This window comes from Bufo bufo, chromosome 4 (assembly GCF_905171765.1).
Source record: "Bufo bufo chromosome 4, aBufBuf1.1, whole genome shotgun sequence".
Classification (NCBI taxonomy): domain Eukaryota; kingdom Metazoa; phylum Chordata; class Amphibia; order Anura; family Bufonidae; genus Bufo; species Bufo bufo.
In genome coordinates, this window is record NC_053392.1 from 374,762,191 (window position 1) to 374,787,017 (window position 24,827).

Consider the following 24,827-nt stretch of genomic DNA (forward strand, 5'->3'; position numbering starts at 1 on the left):
ATCAATGACTGTGGTGATCACCCCCCTGTCATTGATTACCCCCCTGTAAAGCTCCATTCAGATGTCCGCATGATTTTTACGGATGCACTGATAGATGGATCGGATCCGCAAAACGCATCCGGACGTCTGAATGAAGCCTTACAGGGGCATGATCAATGACTGTGGTGATCACCCCATATAGACTCCCTGATCACCCCCCTGTCATTGATTACCCCCCTGTCATTGATTACCCCCCTGTCATTGATCACCCCCCTGTCATTGATCACCCCTCTGTAAGGCTCCATTCAGATATTTTTTTGGCCCAAGTTAGCGGAATTTTTTTTTTTTTTCTTACAAAGTCTCATATTCCACTAACTTGTGTCAAAAAATAAAATCTCACATGAACTCACCATACCCCTCACGGAATCCAAATGCGTAAAATTTTTTAGACATTTATATTCCAGACTTCTTCTCACGCTTTAGGGCCCCTAGAATGCCAGGGCAGTATAAATACCCCACATGTGACCCCATTTCGGAAAGAAGACACCCCCAGGTATTCCGTGAGGGGCATATTGAGTCCATGAAAGATTGAAATTTTTGTCCCAAGTTAGCGGAACGGGAGACTTTGTGAGAAAAAATTAAAAATATCAATTTCCGCTAACTTGTGCCAAAAAAAAAAAATTTCTATGAACTCGCCATGCCCCTCATTGAATACCTTGGGGTGTATTCTTTCCAAAATGGGGTCACATGTGAGGTATTTATACTGCCCTGGCATTCTAGGGGCCCCAAAGCGTGAGAAGAAGTCTGGTATCCAAATGTCTAAAAATGCCCTCCTAAAAGGAATTTGGGCACCTTTGCGCATCTAGGCTGCAAAAAAGTGTCACACATCTGGCATCGCCGTACTCAGGAGAAGTTGGGGAATGTGTTTTGGGGTGTCATTTTACATATACCCATGCTGGGTGAGAGAAATATCTTGGTCAAATGCCAACTTTGTATAAAAAAATGGGAAAAGTTGTCTTTTGCCAAGATATTTCTCTCACCCAGCATGGGTATATGTAAAATGACACCCCAAAACACATTCCCCAACTTCTCCTGAATACGGCGATACCACATGTGTGACACTTTTTTGCAGCCTAGGTGGGCAAAGGGGCCCATATTCCAAAGAGCACGTTTAGGATTTCACAGGTCATTTACCTACTTACCACACATTAGGGCCCCTGGAAAATGCCAGGGCAGTATAACTACCCCACAAGTGACCCCATTTTGGAAAGAAGACACCCCAAGGTATTCCGTGAGGGGCATGGCGAGTTCCTAGAATTTTTTATTTTTTGTCACAAGTTAGTGGAAAATGCTTATTTTTTTTTTTTTTTTTTTTTCATACAAAGTCTCATATTCCACTAACTTGTGACAAAAAATAAAAACTTCCATGAACTCACTATGCCCATCAGCGAATACCTTGGGGTCTCTTCTTTCCAAAATGGGGTCACTTGTGGGGTAGTTATACTGCCCTGGCATTCTAGGGGCCCAAATGTGTGGTAAGGAGTTTGAAATCAAATTCTGTAAAAAATGACCTGTGAAATCCGAAAGGAGCTCTTTTGAATATGGGCCCCTTTGCCCACCTCGGCTGCAAAAAAGTGTCACACATCTGGTATCTCCGTAATCGGGAGAAGTTGAGGAATGTGTTTTGGGGTGTCATTTTACATATACCCATGCTGGGTGAGAGAAATATCTTGGCAAAAGACAACTTTTCCCATTTTTTTATACAAAGTTGGCATTTGACCAAGATATTTATCTCACCCAGCATGGGTATATGTAAAAAGACACCCCAAAACACATTCCTCAACTTCTCCTGAATACAGAGATACCAGATGTGTGACACTTTTTTGCAGCCTAGGTGGGCAAAGGGGCCCACATTCCAAAGAGCACCTTTCGGATTTCACAGGTCATTTACCTACTTACCACACATTTGGGCCCCTAGAATGCCAGGGCAGTATAACTACCCCACAAGTGACCCCATTTTGGAAAGAAGAGACCCCAAGGTATTCGCTGATGGGCATAGTGAGTTCATGGAAGTTTTTATTTTTTGTCACAAGTTAGTGGAATATGAGACTTTGTATGAAAAAAAAAAATCAAAAAAAAAAATCATCATTTTCCACTAACTTGTGACAAAAAATAAAAAATTCTAGGAACTCGCCATGCCCCTCACGGAATACCTTGGGGTGTCTTCTTTCCAAAATGGGGTCACTTGTGGGGTAGTTATACTGCCCTGGTATTCTAGGGGCCCAAATGTGTGGTAAGGAGTTTGAAATCAAATTCAGGAAAAAATGAGGAGTGAAATCCGAAAGGTGCTCTTTGGAATATGGGCCCCTTTGCCCACCTAGGCTGCAAAAAAGTGTCACACATCTGGTATCCCCGTACTCAGGAGAAGTTGAGGAATGTGTTTTGGGGTGTCTTTTTACATATACCCATGCTGGGTGAGATAAATATCTTGGTCAAATGACAACTTTGTATAAAAAAATGGGAAAAGTTGTCTTTTGCCAAGATATTTCTCTCACCCAGCATGGGTATATATAAAATGACACCCCAAAACACATTCCCCACCTTCTCCTGAGTACGGAGATACCAGATGTGTGACACTTTTTTGCAGCCTAGGTGGGCAAAGGGGCCCATATTCCAAAGAGCACCTTTCGGATTTCACAGGTCATTTTTTACAGAATTTGATTTCAAACTCCTTACCACACATTTGGGCCCCTAGAATGCCAGGGCAGTATAACTACCCCACAAGTGACCCCATTTTGGAAAGAAGAGACCCCAAGGTATTCGCTGATGGGCATAGTGAGTTCATAGAACTTTTTATTTTTTGTCACAAGTTAGTGGAATATGAGACTTTGTAAGAAAAAAAAAAAAAAAAAAAATCATCATTTTCCGCTAACTTGTGACAAAAAATAAAAAGTTCTATGAACTCACTATGCCCATCAGCGAATACCTTAGGGTGTGTACTTTCAGAAATGGGGTCATTTGTGGGGTGTTTGTACTGTCTGGGCATTGTAGAACCTCAGGAAACATGACAGGTGCTCAGAAAGTCAGAGCTGCTTCAAAAAGCGGAAATTCACATTTTTGTACCATAGTTTGTAAACGCTATAACTTTTACCCAAACCATTTTTTTTTTACCCAAACATTTTTTTTTTATCAAAGACATGTAGAACTATAAATTTAGAGCAAAATTTCTATATGGATGTCGTTTTTTTTGCAAAATTTTACAACTGAAAGTGAAAAATGTCATTTTTTTGCAAAAAAATCGTTAAATTTCGATTAATAACAAAAAAAGTAAAAATGTCAGCAGCAATGAAATACCACCAAATGAAAGCTCTATTAGTGAGAAGAAAAGGAGGTAAAATTCATTTGGGTGGTAAGTTGCATGACCGAGCAATAAACGGTGAAAGTAGTGTAGGTCAGAAGTGTAAAAAGTGGCCTGGTCTTTCAGGGTGTTTAAGCACTGGGGGCTGAGGTGGTTAATGATCACCTTAGATGATCACAAAGAAAATTACAGTTTTTTCTATGCAAAATTATCCAGCCGATTGCTTTTGGTCTGTTCACAATAAAGCAACGACCTTATCATCTGGGGTGTGCCAACATTGCCATTGCCAACACACTCATAGAGCTGGTCGCTTCATTGTGATACGCAAGCCCCTTCACCACAACAAGGTAACGATCACGAAGGGGAATTGACACATGTATGTGCCTTTCTTTTTGTTTGGTTTTTGAAGCCACAGTGCAGCACCAGAGGCCAGTAAAATGACGCATGTACACATGCCTGAAAAATTAGGTATTGTTGCAGCCGCTGCTGTAGCAGCGGCCAGAAAAATTTATGTTTCCCAGGCAGAAAGTGCCCTAAAACATTGCGGCTTGAACCCTAGTTGGTGGCGGATAAGTCACGCAAGTCATCCGGCATTCAGAGATAAAATACAGCAGCGTGTGGACCATTTTTAGCCCAAGGCAGCTCATCAGGCCTTTTTTAGTCTAATGTATCACCCACTGTCAGTCCCTTCGGGAATCATCCCTCATTCATCTTAATAAAGGTGAGGTAATCTATACTTTTTTGACCTAGGTGACTTCTCTTCTCAGTGACAATACCTCCTGCTGCACTGAAGGTTCTTTCTGACTGGACACTTGAAGCGGGGCAGGCCAGAAGTTCTATCGCAAATTGGGATAGCTTAGGCCACAGGTCAAGCCTGCACACCCAGTAGTCAAGGGGTTCATCGCTCCTCAGAGTGTCAATATCTGCAGTTAAGGCGAGGTAGTCTGCTACCTGTCGGTCGAGACGTTCTCTGAGGGTGGACCCGGAAGGGCTGTGGCGATGCGTAGGACTTAAAAAGCTCTGCATGTCCTCCATCAACAACATGTCTGTAAAGCGTCCTGTCCTTGCCGGCGTGGTCGTGGGAGGAGGAGGATTACTTTCACCTCTTCCCCTGTTAGATTCCCATTGTGCTCTGACATCACCCTTATACGCTGTGTAAAGCATACTTTTTCATTTATTTTGGAACTGCTGCATCCTTTCTGACTTCCGGTAATTCGGTAACATTTCAGGCACTTTCTGCTTATACCGGGGGTCAAGTAGCGTGGCCACCCAGTACAGGTCGTTCTCCTTCAGCCTTTTTATACAAGGGTCTCTCAACAGGCACGACAGCATTAAAGACCCCATTTGCACAAGGTTGGATGCCGAGCTACTCATGTCCCGTTCCTCGTCCTCATTGATCTCACTGAAGGTATGTTCTTCCCCCCAGCCACGTACAACACCACGGGTACCAGATAGGTGACAACAAGCACCCTGGGATGCCTGCTGTGGTTGGTCTTCCTCCTCCTCCTCAAAGCCACATTCCTCGTCTGACTCCTCTTCCTCACACTCCTCTTCCAGCGTTGCCGCAGGTCCAGCAAGCAATGCTGATAAGGCTGTTTCTGGTGGCGATGGTGACCACAACTCTTCCTCTTCACGCTCATCTACGGCCTGATCCAGCACTCTTCGCAGGGCACGCTCCAGGAAGAAAACAAATGGGATGATGTCGCTGATGGTGCCTTCGGTGCGACTGACTAGGTTTGTCACCTCCTCAAAAAGATGCATGAGCCTACAGGCATTGCGCCTCCGCAGAGGCTGTTCTAGCACCCCGGTCATACAAATACTCGTTGACGGCTTTTTCTTGTTGGAGCAGGCGGTCGAACATTAGGAGTGTTGAATTCCAACGTGTCGGGCTGTCGCAAGTCAAGCACCTCACTGGCATGTTGTTTCGCCGCTGGATATCTGAAAAGTGCGCCATGGCCGTGTAGGAACGCCTAAAATGGCCACACACCTTCCTGGCCTGCTTCAGGACGTCCTGTAAGCCTGGGTACTTATGCACAAAGCGTTGTACGATCAGATTACACACATGTGCCATGCACGGCACATGTGTCAACTTGCCCAAATTTAATGCCGCCAACAAATTGCTTCCGTTGTCACACACCACTTTGCCGATCTCGAGTTGGTGCGGAGTCAGCCACTGATCCACCTGTGCGTTCAGGGCGGACAGGAGTGCTGGTCTGGTGTGACTCTCTGCTTTCAGGCAAGTCGACCCCAAGACGGCGTGACACTGTCGTATCCGGGATGTGGAATAGCCCCTGGGGAGCTGGGGGGTTGCCGTTGATGTGGAGCAAGACGCAGCAGCAGAAGAGGACTCAGCCGTGGAGGTTATGGAAGAGGATGGAGTAGGAGGAGTAGAGGAAGTTGCAGCAGGCCTGCCTGCAAGTCGTGGCGGTGTCACCAACTCCTCTGCAGAGCCACGCATTCCATGCTTGGCAGCCGTCAGCAGGTTTACCCAATGCGCAGTGTAGGTGATATACCTGCCCTGACCATGCTTTGCAGACCAGGTCTCACTGGTCAGATGGACCCTTGCCCCAACACTGTGTGCCAGACATGCTATTACTTCCTTTTGCACAATCGAGTACAGGTTGGGGATTGCCTTTTGTGCAAAGAAATTTTGGCCGGGTACCTTCCACTGCAGTGTCCCAATAGCTAAAAATTTTTTGAAGGCCTCAGACTCCACCAGCTTGTATGGTAAAAGCTGGCGGGCTAAGAGTTCCGACAAGCCAGCTGTCAGACGCCGGGCAAGGGGGTGACTTTGTGACATTGGCTTCTTACGCTCAAACATGTCCTTGACAGACACCTGACTGTGGGCAGATGAGCAGGAACTGCTCAAGGCGAGAGACGGAGTGGCGGATGGTTGAGAGGGGGCAAGGAGGACAGCAGTGGTTGACGTGGCTGAAGATGCTGGACCAGGAGGAGGATGGAGGCTTTGAGTTTGTGTGCTGCTTGTACTCATGTGTTGATCCCATAGGCGTTTGTGATGTGCGATCATGTGCCTCGATCATGTGCCTTCGCAAAGCAGTTGTACCTAGGTGGGTGTTGGACTTCCCACGACTCAGTTTCTTTTGGCACAGGTTGCAAATAGGATCGCTGTTGTCAGAGGCAGACACACAAAAAAAATGCCACACTGCTGAGCTCTGCAATGACGGCATTCTGGTGGTGGCAATAGCATGCGTTGATTGGCGTGCTGTCTGGCTGACCCCGGGTGCCGATGCATGCTGTCTGACTGTGCTACTAGCTCCTTGCGACGACCTCCCCCTGCTTCCAACTCGTCTCCTCCTCCTCTCTGTCTCCCCATCAGAACTTTCCACCTGTTCTTCTTCTCTTCGAGCGGGCACCCACGTGACATCCACAGACACATTGTCATCATCAACCGCTTCACTTGTATCTGACAACCCAGCAAAGGAAGCAGCAGTGGGTACAACATCATCATCATCACACCATATGTCCATGTGTGTAATGCTGCCTGACTGAGACATATCCCTGTTATCTACATCCTCTGGCAATAATGGTTGCGCATCACTCATTTCTTCCAACTGATGTGTAAATAACTCCTCTGACAGATCAAGTGAAGCGGCTGTGGTGCTAGTGTTGGTGGTGGCGGCAGGCGGGCGAGTGGTAACTTGAGAGGTGCCCGAAGCTGAGCTGGAGGAGGATGGTGCGTCAAGGTTCCGAGCGGAAGCTGTAGAAGATTGGGTGTCCTGTGTTAGCCAGTCAACTATGTCCTCAGAACTTTTCGAGTTCAGGGTACGTGGCCTCTAAACACTGGGCATTATTCTAGGGCTAAAGGGAATCACAGCACCATGACCACGACGGCCCCTGCGGGGTGGCCTGCCTCTGCCTGTCATTTTTTTTTTATTAGTTAAGTTGTACTATACTATATGCAAGCTACTGTGACACCAGATATGAGTTGCGCTGGTGACACTATGCACTTGCAGCAGGGCCTTAAACACACAAACAAGTGCAGGCAACTGACTGCTATTTTTTCACAGTCAAAATTGTTGTTTTTCTTTAAATGTAATCTACTGTGACACTAGATATGAGTTGCGCTGGTGACACTATGCACTTGCAGCTGGGCCTTAAACACACAAACATGTGCAGGCAACTGACTGCTATTTATTCACAGTCAAAATTATTGTTTTTCTTTAAATGTAATATACTGTGACACCAGATATGAGTTGCGCTGGTGACACTATGCACTTGCAGGGCATGAAACACACGCGTGTGTCGGCAACTGACTGCTATTATATTACAGTCAAAAAAGTTTTTTGTTTTTTTTTAAATGCAAGCTACTGTGACACCAGAGGCGCATAAAGGAGTTCCACATATGGCTTGGTAAATGGTGTCAAGAGCAAGGATTTGGCTTTGTTTCTCATGATAGCTCTACTTGGAATAGAAAGGAACTGTACAAAAAAGATGGTTTGCATCTTTCTCTCAAAGGAACAAATGTACTTAGTGAACAACTCCAAGAATTTGCGAAAGAGTATTTAAACTAGAAAGGGGGGGCAAAAGAGTGAAAATAAAAGAGTCCAATTGCCCCCCGAAACAATGCCAGAACAGGTCAGAAGCACAGAGGTTAAGAAATGATAAGCTCAGAGTCCTGTCTACAAATGCTCGCAGTTTAGGTAAAAAAATCAATGAACTTGGGTCAATAATGGCATCTGAGAATGTAGATTTAGTGGCTGTTACGGAGACATGGTTTAATGAAAGAAATGACTGGGACATAACCATACCAGGGTACTCTTTATACAGAAGAGACAGAGAAGGCAAAGGAGGAGGAGTGGCCCTGTATGTGAAAGATAGCATTAAATCTAACCTAATACAAGTTGGTGAGGCCAACATAGAGTCAGTTTGGGTTACGTTGCAGTTTGCTAACCATGCAGTAACTCGTGTAGGTGTGATATATAGACCACCTGGTCAAGTTAAAGAACTAGATGATCTACTAGTTGAAGAAATAGCTGAAATGACAATAAAAGGAGAAGTTATCATTATGGGAGATTTCAATCTTCCAGATATAAACTGGAAAACCAAAATAGCAAGTTCTACCAGGAGTACAGATATTCTAAATTCCCTACTGGGGTTATCTCTACAACAAGTGGTTGAGGAGCCAACCCGGAGGGAGGCCATTTTGGATTTGGTATTCACAAATGGGGATTCGGTATATGATGTCATTGTAGGCGAAACCTTGGGATCTAGTGATCACCAGTCAGTGTGGTTTAATATAAGAACTGTGAAAGAGTCCCACCACACAAAAACAAAAGTTTTAGATTTTAGAAAAACAGACTTTTCAAAAATGAAATTAGTCATAAATGAGTCCTTATCAGACTGGAACGGATTACATGGAGTCCAGGAGAAATGGGACTACTTAAAAGGTGCATTATTGAAGGCAACAGAAAATTGCATTAGACTTGTCAGTAAAAGCAAAAAAAGGAGGAGACCACTGTGGTACTCAGCAGAAGTGGCCCAAATCATTAAAAATAAAAAGCTAGCATTTTGTAATTATAAAAAAACCCAGAGCAATGAAGATAAGGAAATCTACAAGATTAGTCAGAGAGAGGCCAAGCAAGTTATAAGAACTTCTAAAGCGCAGGCAGAAGAAAAACTAGCTCAGTCTATGAAAAAAGGGGATAAGACATTCTTCAGATATATAAATGAAAAAAGGAAATTAAAACAAGGAATAACTAAATTAAAAACAAAGGACGGAAGGTATGTAGAAGAGAATAAAGGGCTAGCCGACTGCCTTAATGAATACTTCTGTTCAGTTTTTACAAAAGAAAAAGGAGAAGGACCTCCACTAGAAAGAATGACTAATAAATTGTTTGATGCATGTATCTTTACAGAGGAAGATGTTCTAAGTTTGCTGTCTAAGGTGAAGACAAATAAGTCACAGGGGCCTGATGAGATACACCCAAAATTATTAAAAGAGCTTAGTGGTGAGCTGGCAAAACCGTTAACAGATTTATTTAACCAATCATTAGTAACAGGAGTCGTCCCGGAAGATTGGAAATTGGCAAATGTCGTGCCCATTCACAAGAAAGGTAGGGAGGAATCGAGCAACTATAGACCAGTGAGTCTGACATCAATAGTAGGCAAATTAATGGAAACCCTATTAAAGGATAGGATTGTGGAACATCTAAAATCCCATGGATTGCAAGATGAAAAACAACATGGGTTTACTTCAGGGAGATCATGTCAAACAAATCTTATAGATTTTTTTGACTGGGTGAATAAAATAATAGACGGTGGAGGTGCAGTAGACATCGCATATCTAGATTTTAGTAAGGCTTTTGACACTGTCCCACATAGAAGACTTATCAATAAACTGCAGTCATTGAGCATGGACTCCCATATTGTTGAGTGGATTAGGCAGTGGCTGAGTGACAGACAACAGAGGGTTGTAGTCAATGGAGAACATTCAAAACAAGGTCATGTTACCAGTGGGGTTCCACAGGGATCTGTACTGGGACCAATTTTGTTTAATATCTTCATAAGTGATATTGCAAAAGGCCTCGATGGTAAGGTTTGTCTTTTTGCTGATGACACAAAGATATGTAACAGGGTTGATGTTCCTGGAGGGAAACACCAAATGGAAAAGGATTTAGGAAAACTAGAAGAATGGTCAGAACTCTGGAAACTGAAATTTAATGTGGATAAGTGCAAGATAATGCACCTGGGGCGTAAAAACCCAAGGGCAGAATATAGAATATTTGACACAGTCCTGACCTCAGTATCTGAGGAAAGGGATTTAGGAGTAATTATTTCAGAAGACTTAAAGGTGGGAAGACAATGTAATAGAGCAGCACGAAATGCCAGCAGAATGCTTGGATGTATAGGGAGAGGGATAAGCAGTAGAAAGAGTGAAGTGCTTATGCCGCTGTACAGAACACTGGTGAAACCTCACTTGGAGTATTGTGCGCAGTACTGGAGGCCATATCTCCAGAAGGATATAGATACTCTAGAGAGAGTTCAGAGAAGAGCTACTAAACTAGTACATGGATTGCAGGATAAAACTTACCAGGAAAGGTTAAAGGACCTTCATATGTATAGCTTGGAAGAAAGAAGAGACAGAGGGGATATGATAGAAACTTTTAAATACATAAAGGGAATTAACTCAGTAAAGGAGGAGAGCATATTTAAAAGAAGAAAAACTACCACAAGAGGACACAGTTTTAAATTAGAGGGGCAAAGGTTTAAAAGTAATATAAGGAAGTATTACTTTACTGAGAGAGTAGTGGATGCATGGAATAGCCTTCCTGCAGAAGTGGTAGCTGCAAATACAGTGAAGGGGTTTAAGCATGCATGGGATAGGCATAAGGCCATCCTTCATATAAGATAAGGGCCGGGGGCTATCCATAGTATTCAGTATATTGGGCAGACTAGATGGGCCAAATGGTTCTTATCTGCCAACACATTCTATGTTTCTATGTTTCTAGATATGAGTGGTGGCACTGGGCAAGTGGGCACAGTATACGCTGTGAGCCTGACACACACGCTGGCAGGAAACTGCAATTAGATTACACAGGAAAAAAAATAAAAGAAAAGCAGACTGATGTTCTAGCCCTAAAAAGGGCTTTTTGGGGTGCTGTCCTTACAGCAGAGATCAGATGAGTCTTTCAGGACTGTAGTGGACACTGAATACACTAGCCTAGCTATCGATTTCCCTATTAAATCAGCAGCAGCTACACTGTCCCTCCTCTCACTAAGAATGCAGCTTCCGAATGAATCTAAAATAAATGCTGTCCAGGAGGTGGGAGGGTCTGGGAGGGAGGGTATGATGCTGATTGGCTGGAATGTGTCTGCTGACTGTGAGGTACAGGGTCAAAGTTTACACAATGATGACGAATAGGGGGCAGACCGAACATCGCATATGTTCGCCCGCCGCGGCGAACGCGAACAAGCTATGTTCGCCGGCGAATAGTTCGGGACATCTCTATCCAAAATCTGTAGTATTAGAGCACTTTTAGTAACCCCAATTAGTGCAGCAAGGTGTAATAGAATCGCTCCTATTACCCAAGCTGTATATTCCCCTATTGGTCCCTGATCTCTTCCTACAGTGCCTCGCTATCCTTTCCCTACACTATGAATAATCTTTCCCTAAACAGGTCAAAATTATATATATTTTTTTTATAAAGTCTTTTCTAAACACTGTCCGGTAACGTCTCTCCCTGAAGTAAGTTCACTGTAAAATGGTGGAGACTGGGCATGATGAGGTTGTTTATAGGGCTATGACATCACAGGGACTGGCTGATTGGCTGTCTGCATGGCATTGTGGGTGCTCCCTCATTCCCGGGCTTCTTACTTTCACTTTGTAACATGTGCAGCAGCCATTTTAGAAAATATTTATTTCGCTACCACGAAGAGCGAGTAAATTCGACTTCGGGACAAATCTAATTTTTCCTGAAATTCTGATCGAATTCCACTTAGTCAACTTCGACTTGCTCATCTCTATTTGTACTGTATTGAAATGTTGTGTATTTTAATTTTTGTGGCTATGTGTACTAGTAAGGAGAGGTATGGTTGGCATGGCTTGGCATGAACAAAGCTAACCACCCTGTTACTTCCCTCTTGGCTTCCTAGTTCCTGTGCAGTATTAGAAGGGAGATGAAGCACATGAGAGATCTTCCTACTCCTTGGAACCCAATATCCTTCTCTTGTGAGACTAACACTCCAGGAAGACCAGCAAAATACATCTTCAAGAAAACAACTGTAAAACAAGTCAGCAGAGTGATCAGTGAAATACAGCTTTACAGACACGGCTAAAAGGTGAGGGACAACGGCTCAGACACCCATCACCAATACCTCCACTAGGCCAAAGATCAAGTCAGAATCTTACAGAGGACACCTATACCCACATGTGCCAATAAATAGTCATCCAACTTGCCAATATACCTCCTCAACTACTGCCAGGAACTGCACTTTGATTTAGCTACTGTTGGATGTACCACAATTTTTATTTTGCACATAGTAAAAAGACTGCGCCGATTCCCAGGGAGCAATAGCCTGAGGGAGTACACCATGACACAACACTTCATCGGAGCCACTACCACTCCCCTCCTCTGCACTGGCTCCTCAGGGGCTTGCTGCAAGTGTACCAGGCTGGATCTCTTTGAAAGTATATGCAATTCTGTCATATATTCACCTGCTTGACAGTGTCAAGCCGAGGAGAGAAAGCTATGTATCAGTACAGTAATCAAATAATCAAATGATCTGCTAATGCAGCAATCAGGAGGGCCTGAAAACTATTCCAGCATTTATTAGATCATATCACAACCCAGGCCAGTTATTACAATGCAATGGCATTCATTCAATGCTATCAGTTTGGCAGCTCATGTGCCTAGAATATCGCCATGCAGCCCATTCACAGCATGCTGGTCCTTTCCTTAACTTCACTGTCAATGCAATAGATCTGCTCCTAACTTAACTATAATATCATCTTCACTTCTTCAGCTGATGACAGCTTTAAGGTCTTGAGGGAATAAAAATAATTTCTTATAATAAAATATTTGTACATACCATATTTTGGCAAGGCAAAGATATTGAGTGGGATCATTAACAAGATAAGACAGCCAATTGTAATAAATGGAACTTCGTATCCAAATGTTTCATAGAGAATTCCACCGACTGGAGGACCCAAAACAAGACCCAGCCCAGTGAAAATTTCAAGAGAGCCCTGTGCAATAGATAGAAGAAAAGCATTACTTATTGTAAGTATTCTTTCAGAAACTATTCAGCAACTACACATCAAATTAGATTGTAGCACCCCATGTCTACTGTACTTACATTAGTGACCCTACTGGAAGCACCTATCATCACACAAAATGCCATATAACCTACTAGACCTATATTCAGAAATTACATTATTTTACAGAAGTATGAAATAGACAAAATATGAAAGTGAAGGGCAAAGAAAGGCATTATTTCATATGGCCGTAATGAAGCTGCATTTTAAAGTCAGTTATGTCGAGTATTGATAGCTAGGGCTCACTTTCCCAATCCTTTTCTTTGGGAACGTTGTCACTTACCATAGTTACAAAGCTGGTTATATTTATTAGATTAATTTCATGCATGCCAATCTAGAAAGTCCGGGAGGCTCCCCAAAAAAGTGGAGACCTCCAGATCTCCAGAAAGAGCTAGCAAATCTCCCACACAGCTTGTGGAGGACTTTTGGAAAGCAGCCCTCCATGAGGTCTAACTGTATGTATATGGTGTCAGGATGGTCCATCAGTAGATGCAGCCTTGGTGGCTGCACATGCGCTGAAGGGGTGTGTCACATCATTAAATCATTTGTGATGCATCAAAAAAGGGGGATAATCTTCTGGGGAAATGGCTGGGGCTTGGGAAAGGGGCATGTCCATGGTGCACATGCTTCGCATGCTCAGCCATCTCACACTTGCCAACTGCTAAAAGTTGGTAAGTATGGATTAATGTTAATCGAACCTGACAATTTTGGCAGGATTAGACAACCATTTAATGTGTATAAGGTTGTCCCAATATCCGCCCTCCCCCAACAGAACACGTAGGGGAGGAAAAGGATTGGGCTGTCGATATTAACGTGCTCTTAAGGGAGATAAGTCTGACAGTGGCTTTCTACCCTCACCCGATTTTAACACATGCACACTTGGCCTAGCCAAGCGAGGATGTAAATAAAGAGGGTTTGCAAGGAATAGCTGTTGGCTGAATAAGTTATCTAAAATGTATGGCCATTTTAAGTAACAAACACACAAGAAAACACACAGCTGGTTATCTTCATGTATCATGTTGTAATTCATCTGACTTACAAATACAGTGGCCAAATTGTTAGGAAATGTCTTCGCCATAACAGAAAATGATGCCGTTGTTGAAGCACCAAATCCCACAGCATCCACGCATCTCAACAAAAGGCACAATGCTATGAATATTGTTCTGTCGGTTACTTTGTCGAGCAATCTGGAATAAGAAATTATAAAAAAAAAAAGTAGAAATCAACCTATTGTGATACATTTTTATATTAAAATGGTTGTCCAATTTTTTAAAGTGATGGCCTATTCTCAGGATAGGCCATCACTAGCTGATTGGAGGGGGTCTGGCACCCGACACCTCTGTTGGTTAACTGGTCTGTGTAGCTCCATCACCAGAACTAAACTGCACTGTCAACATTGTAGTGGACAGCACTCCTCCCTGCAGCGTTACTTCTATTGAAGCATGCCACACCCCTGCTGATCAGCTAGTGATGGCCTATCAAAGTCCATTCATCTTACAGGGACTGATGAATGAACAGTGCACTACTGGTTCTTTCCTTTTAATTGTTACCTTTTAATGTAGAGAGCTACAGTAATGAGCAGATAGATACATGCCTCTATTGTTCTCAAGACAAATACCTAAGGGTTGAAATCATTGTACATGTCTAATGCACAATGGAGACCTTTAGCAGGAGCTAGGGGGGGCCAGGAAGCTAGAAAATTTCTATGCATGTAACAACGGCTTCAGCTCCACTAATGGCAGTGATTGACTAAGATTATATTTTGTGACTATCTCTCTCTTGTACTACCATTGGGCGTCAGCCATGTTGGAATGTCTTACTGGGGTTCCCCCACTGTTGCAGGTTAAAGGATTGTTAGGCTGCATTCACATCTCCATTGGAGATGATCTGGCAAACTGATCCGGCATAAATGCAGGCTGCCAGATGAACATAAACTGCTGCATGCAATGGAATATATCCAGCCGAAACCTGGCTTTTATGCCGGAAAGCAGTCCAATCACCGCCGGATCCCATTATAGTCAATAGGTCAACGTGAAAACAGCCTTACTTACTTTTACTCTGTATGTGATGTCTATATATACAGTGGATATAAAAAGTCTACACACCCCTGTTAAAATGTCAGGTTTCTATGCTGTAAAAAAAATTAGACAAAGATAAATCATTTCGGAAATTTTTCCACCTTTAATGTGACCTATAAACTGTCACATTAACTGTCTTCACTGTGTTCCATGGTATATTTAATGCCTTGGAAATTCTTTTGTATCCTTCTCCTGACTGATACCTTTTAACAATGAAATCCCTCTGATGCTTTGGAAGCTCTCTGTGGACCATGGCTTTTGCTGTGGGATGCGACTAAGAAACTTTCAGGAAAGACCAACTAGAGCAGCTGAACTTTATTTGGGGTTAATCAGAGTCACTTTACATGATGGCAGGTGTATGCTGACTCCTATTTAACATGATTTTGAATGTGATTGCTTAATTCTGAACACAGCTACATCCCCAGTTATGCACACTTATGCAACCACATTATTTTTGTTTGTTTTTGTTTTCTTCCCTCCACCTAAAATATTTCAGTTTGTTTTTCAATTGAGTGGTACAGTTTATAGGTCACATTAAAGGTGGAAAAAGTTCGGAAATGATTTATCTTTGTCTCATTTTTTTACAGCACAGAAACCTGACATTTTAACAGGGGTGTGTAGACTTTTTATATCCACTGTGTATATATATATATATATATATATATATATGTATATATATATATATATATATATACAGTACAGACCAAAAGTTTGGACACACCTTCTCATTCAAAGAGTTTTCTTTATTTTCATGACTATGAAGGCATCAAAACTATGAATTAACACATGTGGAATTATATACATAACAAACAAGTGTGAAACAACTGAAAATATGTCATATTCTAGGTTCTTCAAAGTAGCCACCTTTTGCTTTGATTACTGCTTTGCACACTCTTGGCATTCTCTTGATGAGCTTCAAGAGGTAGTCCCCTGAAATGGTCTTCCAACAGTCTTGAAGGAGTTCCCAGAGATGCTTAGCACTTTGTTGGCCCTTTTGCCTTCACTCTGCGGTCCAGCTCACCCCAAAACATCTCGATTGGGTTCAGGTCCGGTGACTGTGGAGGCCAGGTCATCTGGCGCAGCACCCCACCACTCTCCTTCATGGTCAAATAGCCCTTACTTTCAAAGTTTTCCTAATTTTTCGGTTGACTGACTGACCTTCATTTCTTAAAGTAATGATGGCCACTCGTTTTTCTTTACTTAGCTGCTTTTTTCTTGCCATAATACAAATTCTAACAGTCTATTCAGTAGGACTATCAGCTGTGTATCCACCTGACTTCTCCTCAACACAACTGATGGTCCCAACCTCATTTATAAGGCAAGAAATCCCACTTATTAAACCTGACAGGGCACACCTATGAAGTGAAAACCATTTCAGGGGACTACCTCTTGAAGCTCATCAAGAGAATGCCAAGAGTGTGCAAAGCAGTAATCAAAGCAAAAGGTGGCTACTTTGAAGAACCTAGAATATGACATATTTTCAGTTGTTTCACACTTGTTTGTTATGTATATAATTCCACATGTGTTAATTCATAGTTTTGATGCCTTCATAGTCATGAAAATAAAGAAAACTCTTTGAATGAGAAGGTGTGTCCAAACTTTTGGTCTGTACTGTATATATATATATATATATATATATATATGTATATACACACACACAGTATATCTCTTGTATTTTATCAATGGTTAGTAAACTTTTTATTCACATAAGCTTTGTTAAGCCTATCTTATTCCCATATCTTAGTATTACCCGTAAATCAACTATAGAAAACCTAACCCGATACAAAGGTTTTGCTGTTCAATTACGCAAAGCACAGTGATGTACAATAACATAAAAGGCACAACCAGACAGATTATAGGGAGGACAAAAGGGACAAGTGTCTAGGGTCCTTCACCAACCATTCCCTTCAGAAGGGGAAATTATTGCATCCTTTACTAATATACAGTGTATTACTACTTTCCGAAGCTCCTTTCTCCTTGTATGGAGCTCTGATGCCCCATCATTTAGAGCTACTACCCAAAAGAAATACAGTGGTCAGTTATGCAGGTTCATTGCAGGGATAAACAGCTGCCACATACCACTGACCCATTTATATTTGATTAACAAGGACATTCTAAAGTCATCTATGCATTATTTGACTCTGCTGGAGGGGCCCCATCTAACTAGCTGTCTAGTCGCCCCGCAACCCTTAACCTGGCTCCTATGTTGACGTATATTTCAGTGAATGAATTGAAACGTACCCAAAAAGAATTGTGGCAACTCCAGATGTGGCTAAACCAGCCACAAACATAAACTTTGCTCCAATTTGAACAAGCTGGAATATAAAAATATATTTGTACATTTATTTTCAACAGAAATATTGTGTTTAATACAAAATAGAAGTCCAAGTATATGGGTGGGTTTGCTATGAATTTCCGTACCTTGCACAGGGTCATATTTACCTATAGTCACAGTAAGGTTGTACCTCTTTACAATCTGAGGGATAGACAACTGCTAAAGAGAAAATTTACATATGCATGTAGCAAACAGTGCACATTCATATGCACATTACATATACCGTAATAAAGGGTTTGTCTCATCTCAGAAACTGATGGCACATTACTAGGACAGAGATCAGCAACCTCTGGCACTCATGGGTAGTGTGGATGAAATTAGATCCTACTAGGAATAGATTACCAAAACCAGTGATTATGTTCCACGTCTTTCATGCTGTTATTATAATAGTAATCTCTTGATAATTGATATCTTATCCTATGTTAAACTCGAAATGATCCTGTGAAAATGATATAACTGCAAGCACCTGGTCTATTAGGAATAATTGTTGGAATGACTTCATGTGGATACGTTCCCAGCATTGAACAACAATACTAGAGCCAAAAATAAATTCTTTATGTGAAATAATGTTCATTTAAAAGGAATCTGTCAGCTCCTTTCTGCCTATTAAACTGAATCTGATGCCGGGTAGTGGACAATTGTGCAGGCAAACTTTTCAGTCCCTGGACAGAAGTCCAATCACTGAGAAAGTCTAGTTTGAAAACAATGTGCAAATGAGCATGCAAGGGACCAGTGGGGGGTCCAGAACCCACCTACTACACCCACTAAACCCAACCTGGTGCCACCATCTTGACTGAAACAAATCAATACATTGCATTTTTTTAAAATTATAAGCCACTTAAAGGATTTTTCCAAGAAGTTTTTAAAAAGTGTCACAGGGCAGTGGGCTGTATGAGATAAAGAACAAACCCACACTCACCTGTTTGCAGTGGGCACATGAACAATGAACGGTACATTACCACTGCAGGTAGAATGGGGATCAGAGAAGTGGGAACTGGAGCTACACAACGAGATCGGCAGAACATTTGAAAGGTGAGTAGGATTTTATCTTCATTTTAAATATCCCATTGCTATCTGGTGATCTTGGATAACCCCTTTAAATATCAAAACCCCTTTAAGCTATGGTTTTTCAGAAAAGAAACTGCACAAAATAACTTTACAGCAGTAAAATACTAATATATTATGACAAAAAGAAAGCACACAAATAATAGACATTAGTTGAAGATGGGAAAACAGACTTACATATTTTCCTAGTATTAGTGAGCTTAAAAAATTGCACAATGCAAAGCTGCCAAATATGAAGCCGACCATTGTGTCACTGACACCTTTCTTCACTGCCTATAATTTAAAAAAAGAACATAAATAAATAAAAAATCAGAAGGAACCAATGTATTAATATTTTTGCTCTTTTTCCTTGTTTTACTGAGGAGGACAATAGAACTAAAACTTAGAAGACTATATCATTATTACTCAGCTTATTCTTGTCAAAATGTAATCCCTGAGAAGACAGGACGGTGTTAATATTTCCTCTCATCATACCTTTAAAAAACAGGACTCTTTAAAAGTGACATATTCAATTAAATGGAGTCTGTCAGCAGTTTTGACTATACTAAACTGTTGACTGCACTAGGCAGCGGCTGATGACAGCGGTACAAACATACCTTTTGTGGAGCTGTTTTTATCAGGAGTAGTGAGAATGTAAACTTTTATTCTGCTAAACTCTGCTTCTTAAAAGTGTTGTCTCATTAAAAAAATATAAAAAACATTCTACATATTTCAGACCATCTGAATATTTTTGTAATAGCATGTAGCTAAATTTTTTTACAAAGTTTAGCCACAGTTATTAAATTTATAGTATTTATTCAATACAATTACAGTATTATTACAGTTAGGCCTCATGTACACAACCGTTGTTTTGGTCCGCATCCGAGCCGCAGTTTCTGCGGCCTGGATGCGGACCCATTCACTCAATGGGCCCGCAAAAGATGCGGACAGCACTCCGTGTGCTGTCCGCATCCGTTGCTCCGTTCCGTGGTCTGCAAAAAAAATATAACCTGTCCTATTCTTGTCCGTTTTGCAGACAAGTATAGGCAGTTATATCAATGGCTGTCCGTGTTGTTCCGCAATTTGCAGAACGCACACGGAAGCCATCCGTGATTTGCGGATCTGCAATTTGCGGACCGCAAAACACACAATGGTCTTGTGCATGAGGCCTTATAGTATTTTATCAATGCAATTTATTTTTATAGCACCATCTGCTGTTTTTTTTATTTTATTCATGTGAGGTACAGATCTTGTTCTGGCTTTGTTAAAAAGATATTGTCATGTATTATATGACAGCTGACATTTATTTTTAACATGAATTATGAGATAACCCCTTTAAGTGCAATGTAGGCAGAACTTAACAATTACACCCTCTCTCTCTGCACTGAGCTGCTACACAGCCCCTCCTCTCTGCTCAGAGTGACAGAGAAGCATTCAACTAGAAGACCAGTACAGAGGTGCAGAGGTGCAGAGGTGAGGGGCTGTGAAGCATGACCACAGTGACGAGAACATTGAAGCAACCAGTGGTCAAAGCATGCTGCCCCATTCAAAGACTAAGGGAATGACAGAGGCAGATTCTACAACTACCTAACTTTGGTTGTTCAGGGAGGAGGAATTATAAGGTGCCTTCACACACGACAGATTTTGTTGCTGAAAAGTTCTACAACTGAAATTCAGTTCTATTGATTTGAATGAGGCTTGCAGAAATTCATGTGTGTCCCACCAAAACAAACCAATTCAGATGAATGGAATGGACTTTCAGTAGTGTAAATTTTCTGCAACAAAATCTTATTAGTATATAGTAGCACCCTAAGGGGGATCACAAACTGTCCAGCAAGACTTGAGTTGCAGTTGAGCCACCTCACATAGCTATTATATCTATTCATTATGATCCCCAGACAAGGTATCATTTTACAAGCTACTTCAGTGCTATTAAAGGGGTTGTCCCATTTCTTGTATTGATGACCTCTCCGGACCCCCACAGTGGGCCTCCCACTGATCAACTGTTTGAAGAGAACGCAGTGCTTGTGCAAATGCTGCATTCTCTTCACTTTTTACCTGCTTGCCATCAGCATCGCAGTTGCAAGCAGGTGTAATTACAGCTCCTCCATCCTATTCACTTGAATGGGAAAGAGCAATTCAGTACCATTCAAGTGAATGGGACGGAGGAGGCGTAATTACGCCTACCCACCGTTGCGATGTCGATGGCGAGCAGGTAAATAGGAGCGCTGCATTCTCTTCAACTAGCTGATCGGCAGGGTTGCAGGAGTCAGACCCCCACCGATCTGATATTGGTGACCTATCCTGAGGATAGGTCATCGATATAGGAAACCGGACAACCCCTTTAAGACATCTTTATTCTAATTCAGGTTATGCTAGTTCTTTTTTTCTATTCATACTAATCTCTTATATTATGAAAAGGAGTTTCTGTCTGTCCCGACGTCTGTCTGTCTGTTTGTTCTTTATGCACGACCAAATGACTGGAGTGATCTAAACCAAATTTGGCACACAGGTGTCCGGGAAGGTTTTAGACCGGGTCTCAGCACTCTAGGACATACCATTCCTGAGATATTCTCTAAATATGACTTGCATTAGCCAATACAAGCCTGCAAGTCTTTTCTCTTCATATCCTGACTGCCATACACACAGTCACATGTCCCTTATCAGCCAATAGAAGCTTGAAGGCCCTTAGTCTCCACATACACAAAGTTTTACTCCAAGTTTCCATAACAACCCAGCCATTTTTCTTCACTGCTGTAGGACAGCTTTCGGCTAGGGCTACAGGACAACCATAAGGGTACTTTCACACTTGCGGAAGAATGATCTGGCAAGCAGTTCCATAGCCGGAATCTGCATGCATGCAAACGGACAGCATTTGTAGACGGATCCGGATCCTACAGACAAACTGATCCGTTTCTATTTTTCTCACATTTTTAAAGGTCTGCGCATGTGCAGACCGGAAGGACGGATCCGGCATTGCAGTATTTTTAATGCCGGATCCGGCACTAATACATGCCTGCATTCAGGCAAGTGTTCTGTTTTTTTGGCCGGAAATAAAACCGCAGCATGCTGCTAACTGTTGGCTGGTGCAGATGATGCAGAGAATAATCAGACATATATGGATGGCTGTAGTTTACTAGGATTCATTTGTATTGGAGACATACAGCAGAGAGCATGGTGCTCATGTTAGCACAGGAGATATAGAAGAACAACAACCATAGATAACAGGGAAATGCAATTACAGATAGTCAACACATAGAACATTATGATAGAGTATTTGTGTATAGTGACATCTAGTGGTCATACTCCAAATACACAGGGAAATAAACCAAGCAATGTATAACATAGCATGAAACAATGTTCAGTCTCCAACACCCCTTCTCATTGTGAAGTGCTTAATTAGACAAACCGATTCTTCTTGTTAGATCCATATGTCTCTTTGCAGGCAAAGGCTTAGTAAGGATGTCTGCTAACATTTCCTCAGTGGGACAGTATCGTAGATCCATCTGTCCTTGCTCTTGCAAGTCTCTTAAGAAGTGATATCTCACGTCTATGTGTTTGGTTCTCGGGTTTATCCGCTCTGTCTGTGCGAGTGCTATACATCCTTGATTGTCCTCATAGATTGGCGTGGACTCTGTCTGGTTCTGATCTAGATCTTCCAGCAATTGTCTCAACCAGATTACCTCTTGCCCTGCTTGTGATGCGGCCACATATTCTGCTTCGGTGGAGGACAGTGTCACTGTGGACTGTTTTCTGGTGGTCCAGCTGATCAGGCCGTCTTTAAATAGAAACAGATGTCCACTGGTGGATTTCCGATCACTGGGGTCACCTGCCCAGTCTGCATCCACATATCCAGTCAGACCACTCTTCCCTGTTGATGAAAGTTTCAGTTTAAAGTCTATTGTTCCCTTCAAATAGCGTATGATCCTTTTTGCTGCGTTCCAGTCCATCTGGGTTGGCTGGGATACTTTTCTGCATAAGAATCCCACTGCTGTAGCTATGTCAGGCCTTGCCACTGTAGCAATGTATAGTAATTTCCCCATTGCCCTTCTGAATTGTGAGTCATTTTGCAAGGGGTTAATTGAGTTGTTTAATTCTTTAAGATAATTTGTTTCCATAGGCGAGTTGACTGGTTTGGCATCATTGAGCCCAAAAGTTTCAATTACTTCCTGTATTTTGTGACTCTGGTTAATAAGAAAACTACCATCTTCTTCTCTTTCTATCTGCATGCCTAGGAAGTGTTTGACATCACCTAGATCTTTTGTTTCAAAGTCCATGTTTAAGACCTCCAGCAGTCTGGAACAATCCCCTTCTTGCTCATAACATACTAACAGATCATCTACATAAATGAGTACAAAGATCCACCTACCATTTAGTTTCTTGGTGTATAGGCAGGGATCGGCCTTGCTCCTCTGAAAGGATTCTCTCAAAAGCGCCTCATTAATCTTCATGTTCCATGCTCTGGCTGCTTGCTTGAGCCCGTAGATCCCCTTCTTAAGTTTGCATACCTGTTCTGGCTTTTGTGGGTCTACAAAGCCCTCTGGTTGCTCCATGTAGATGTCTTCTGTTAAGTCACTGTGTAGGAAAGTGGTTTTTACATCAAAGTGCTTTACTAGCATTTGTTTTGTAGTTGCAACTGTGAGTAGAGCTCTGATTGTGGTATGTTTGACGACTGGGGCAAATGTCTCATCGTAGTCTTCTCCATATTTTTGGGAGTATCCTTTGGCTACGAGTCTCGCTTTATATCTCTCAACTGTTCCATCAGTGTTGTACTTGACCTTGAAAGTCCATTTACAGCCAATTGCCCTCTTTTTGGCCGGCAGTTGCGTTAGCACCCAAGCCTGTGTGTCCTGTAGTGAGATGATTTCTTCCTCAGCTGCCTTTATCCATCTCTTGGCTTCCCTCTCCGGGAGTTGTGTTATGTCTTTCCAACAAGTGGGTTCTCTTACGCAGGATGTTTCTACTTTGTACGAGAGTCTGTTGGGGGGTTTACCTTTGTTTTCCCTCATTGAGCGTCTTGGTTCAGCGTCATTAGCTGGTTCAGTTTGTTCCAGTCTCTTCTGTGACACAGTATCACTCTCGGGGGTTTGTTCCATAGGAAAAAAAACCTGCTCAGCGTTATTTGGTTCTTCTGATCTTGGCATGGCTGGCTCCGTTACTTCATTTCTCAGGTCCTCGATAAATGTTACGCTGCTGCTGATTGTCACTTTATCGGTCTTTGGGTCTAGGATTCTGTATCCTTTGGTGTTTTCGGCATAACCAACAAAGACACCTTCAATTCCTCTATTTTGGAGCTTGCTGCGCTTTTCTCCCGGAATGTAAGCAAAAGCTTTGCTTCCAAATATCTTGAAGTGTCCTATGCTTGGTTTTCGACTGTGCCATAGCTCGTATGGAGTTTTGGTCGTTGCCTTGGAGTGTAATCTGTTTTGTAAGTAGGTGGCCGTTTGTGCTGCTTCTCCCCAATATTTTTCAGGGAGTCCAGAATCAGTCAACATGCATCTGATCATTTCAGTCAGAGATCTATTTTTCCTCTCTGCTACCCCGTTCTGCTCTGGAGTATATGGGACAGTCTTTTGATGTTCTATTCCTAGTTCCCTGAGTGTATTCTCTACTTGAAACCCGGTGTACTCCCCACCATTATCACTTCTGAGTACTAATGGTTTTCTGTGAAATTTATTGCTTACTTTGGTAACATAGTCCTTCAGCTTGTCGAATACTTCTGACTTGTTCTTCATTAGGTATGTCACTGTAAACCTTGAGTAGTCGTCTATAAAAGTTAATATGTATTTATTTCCTCCTGGGGTGGTTGTTCTCATAGGCCCGCATACATCTGTGTGTATTAGGTCGATCTGTCTTGTTGCTCTGCTTTCACTTGCCTTTGGTGGGGTTACTCTGGTGGCTTTGGCCTTGATGCAGCATTCACACCTTAGCGTGTTTGGGCAGCCTGTTAACTTGAAGCCTTTCGTTAAATCCCGTCTGGCCAGCTCCTGTATGCTGTCAGGGTGCCTGTGGCCCAGACGTCTGTGCCATAAATGAATACAGTTCTTGTGCTTATGTGTGCAGAGCTTTGTTTCTTGCTCAACAACATCAAGTTCATAAAGGTGCTTACCCGCTTTAGCTGTTGCTATCACTCTTTCCCCATCTTGGATAGTGCATTGGTCACCTTTAAACGTTGTGGTTAGTCCTTTGCTTGCCAGTCGCCTGACTGATATAAGGCCGCCATTGAGTCCGGGAACATACAATACATCCGTCATTGGT

At 42.3% G+C, this 24,827-nt stretch overlaps 1 protein-coding gene across 1 annotated transcript in view; it reads right to left on the reverse strand.

Moving 5' to 3' along the window:
* The window catches only part of LOC120999221 (MFS-type transporter SLC18B1-like), a 130,540-nt gene that overhangs the window by 95,409 nt on the left and 10,304 nt on the right, over positions 1 to 24,827 (reverse strand). The window contains exons 2-5 of the mRNA XM_040430095.1: positions 18,768 to 18,863; positions 17,432 to 17,505; positions 14,152 to 14,299; positions 12,887 to 13,043 (exon numbers count right to left, since the gene is read on the reverse strand). Coding sequence (XP_040286029.1) covers positions 12,887 to 13,043; positions 14,152 to 14,299; positions 17,432 to 17,505; positions 18,768 to 18,863 — 475 coding nt within the window. The remainder of the gene's footprint in view (positions 1 to 12,886; positions 13,044 to 14,151; positions 14,300 to 17,431; positions 17,506 to 18,767; positions 18,864 to 24,827) is intronic.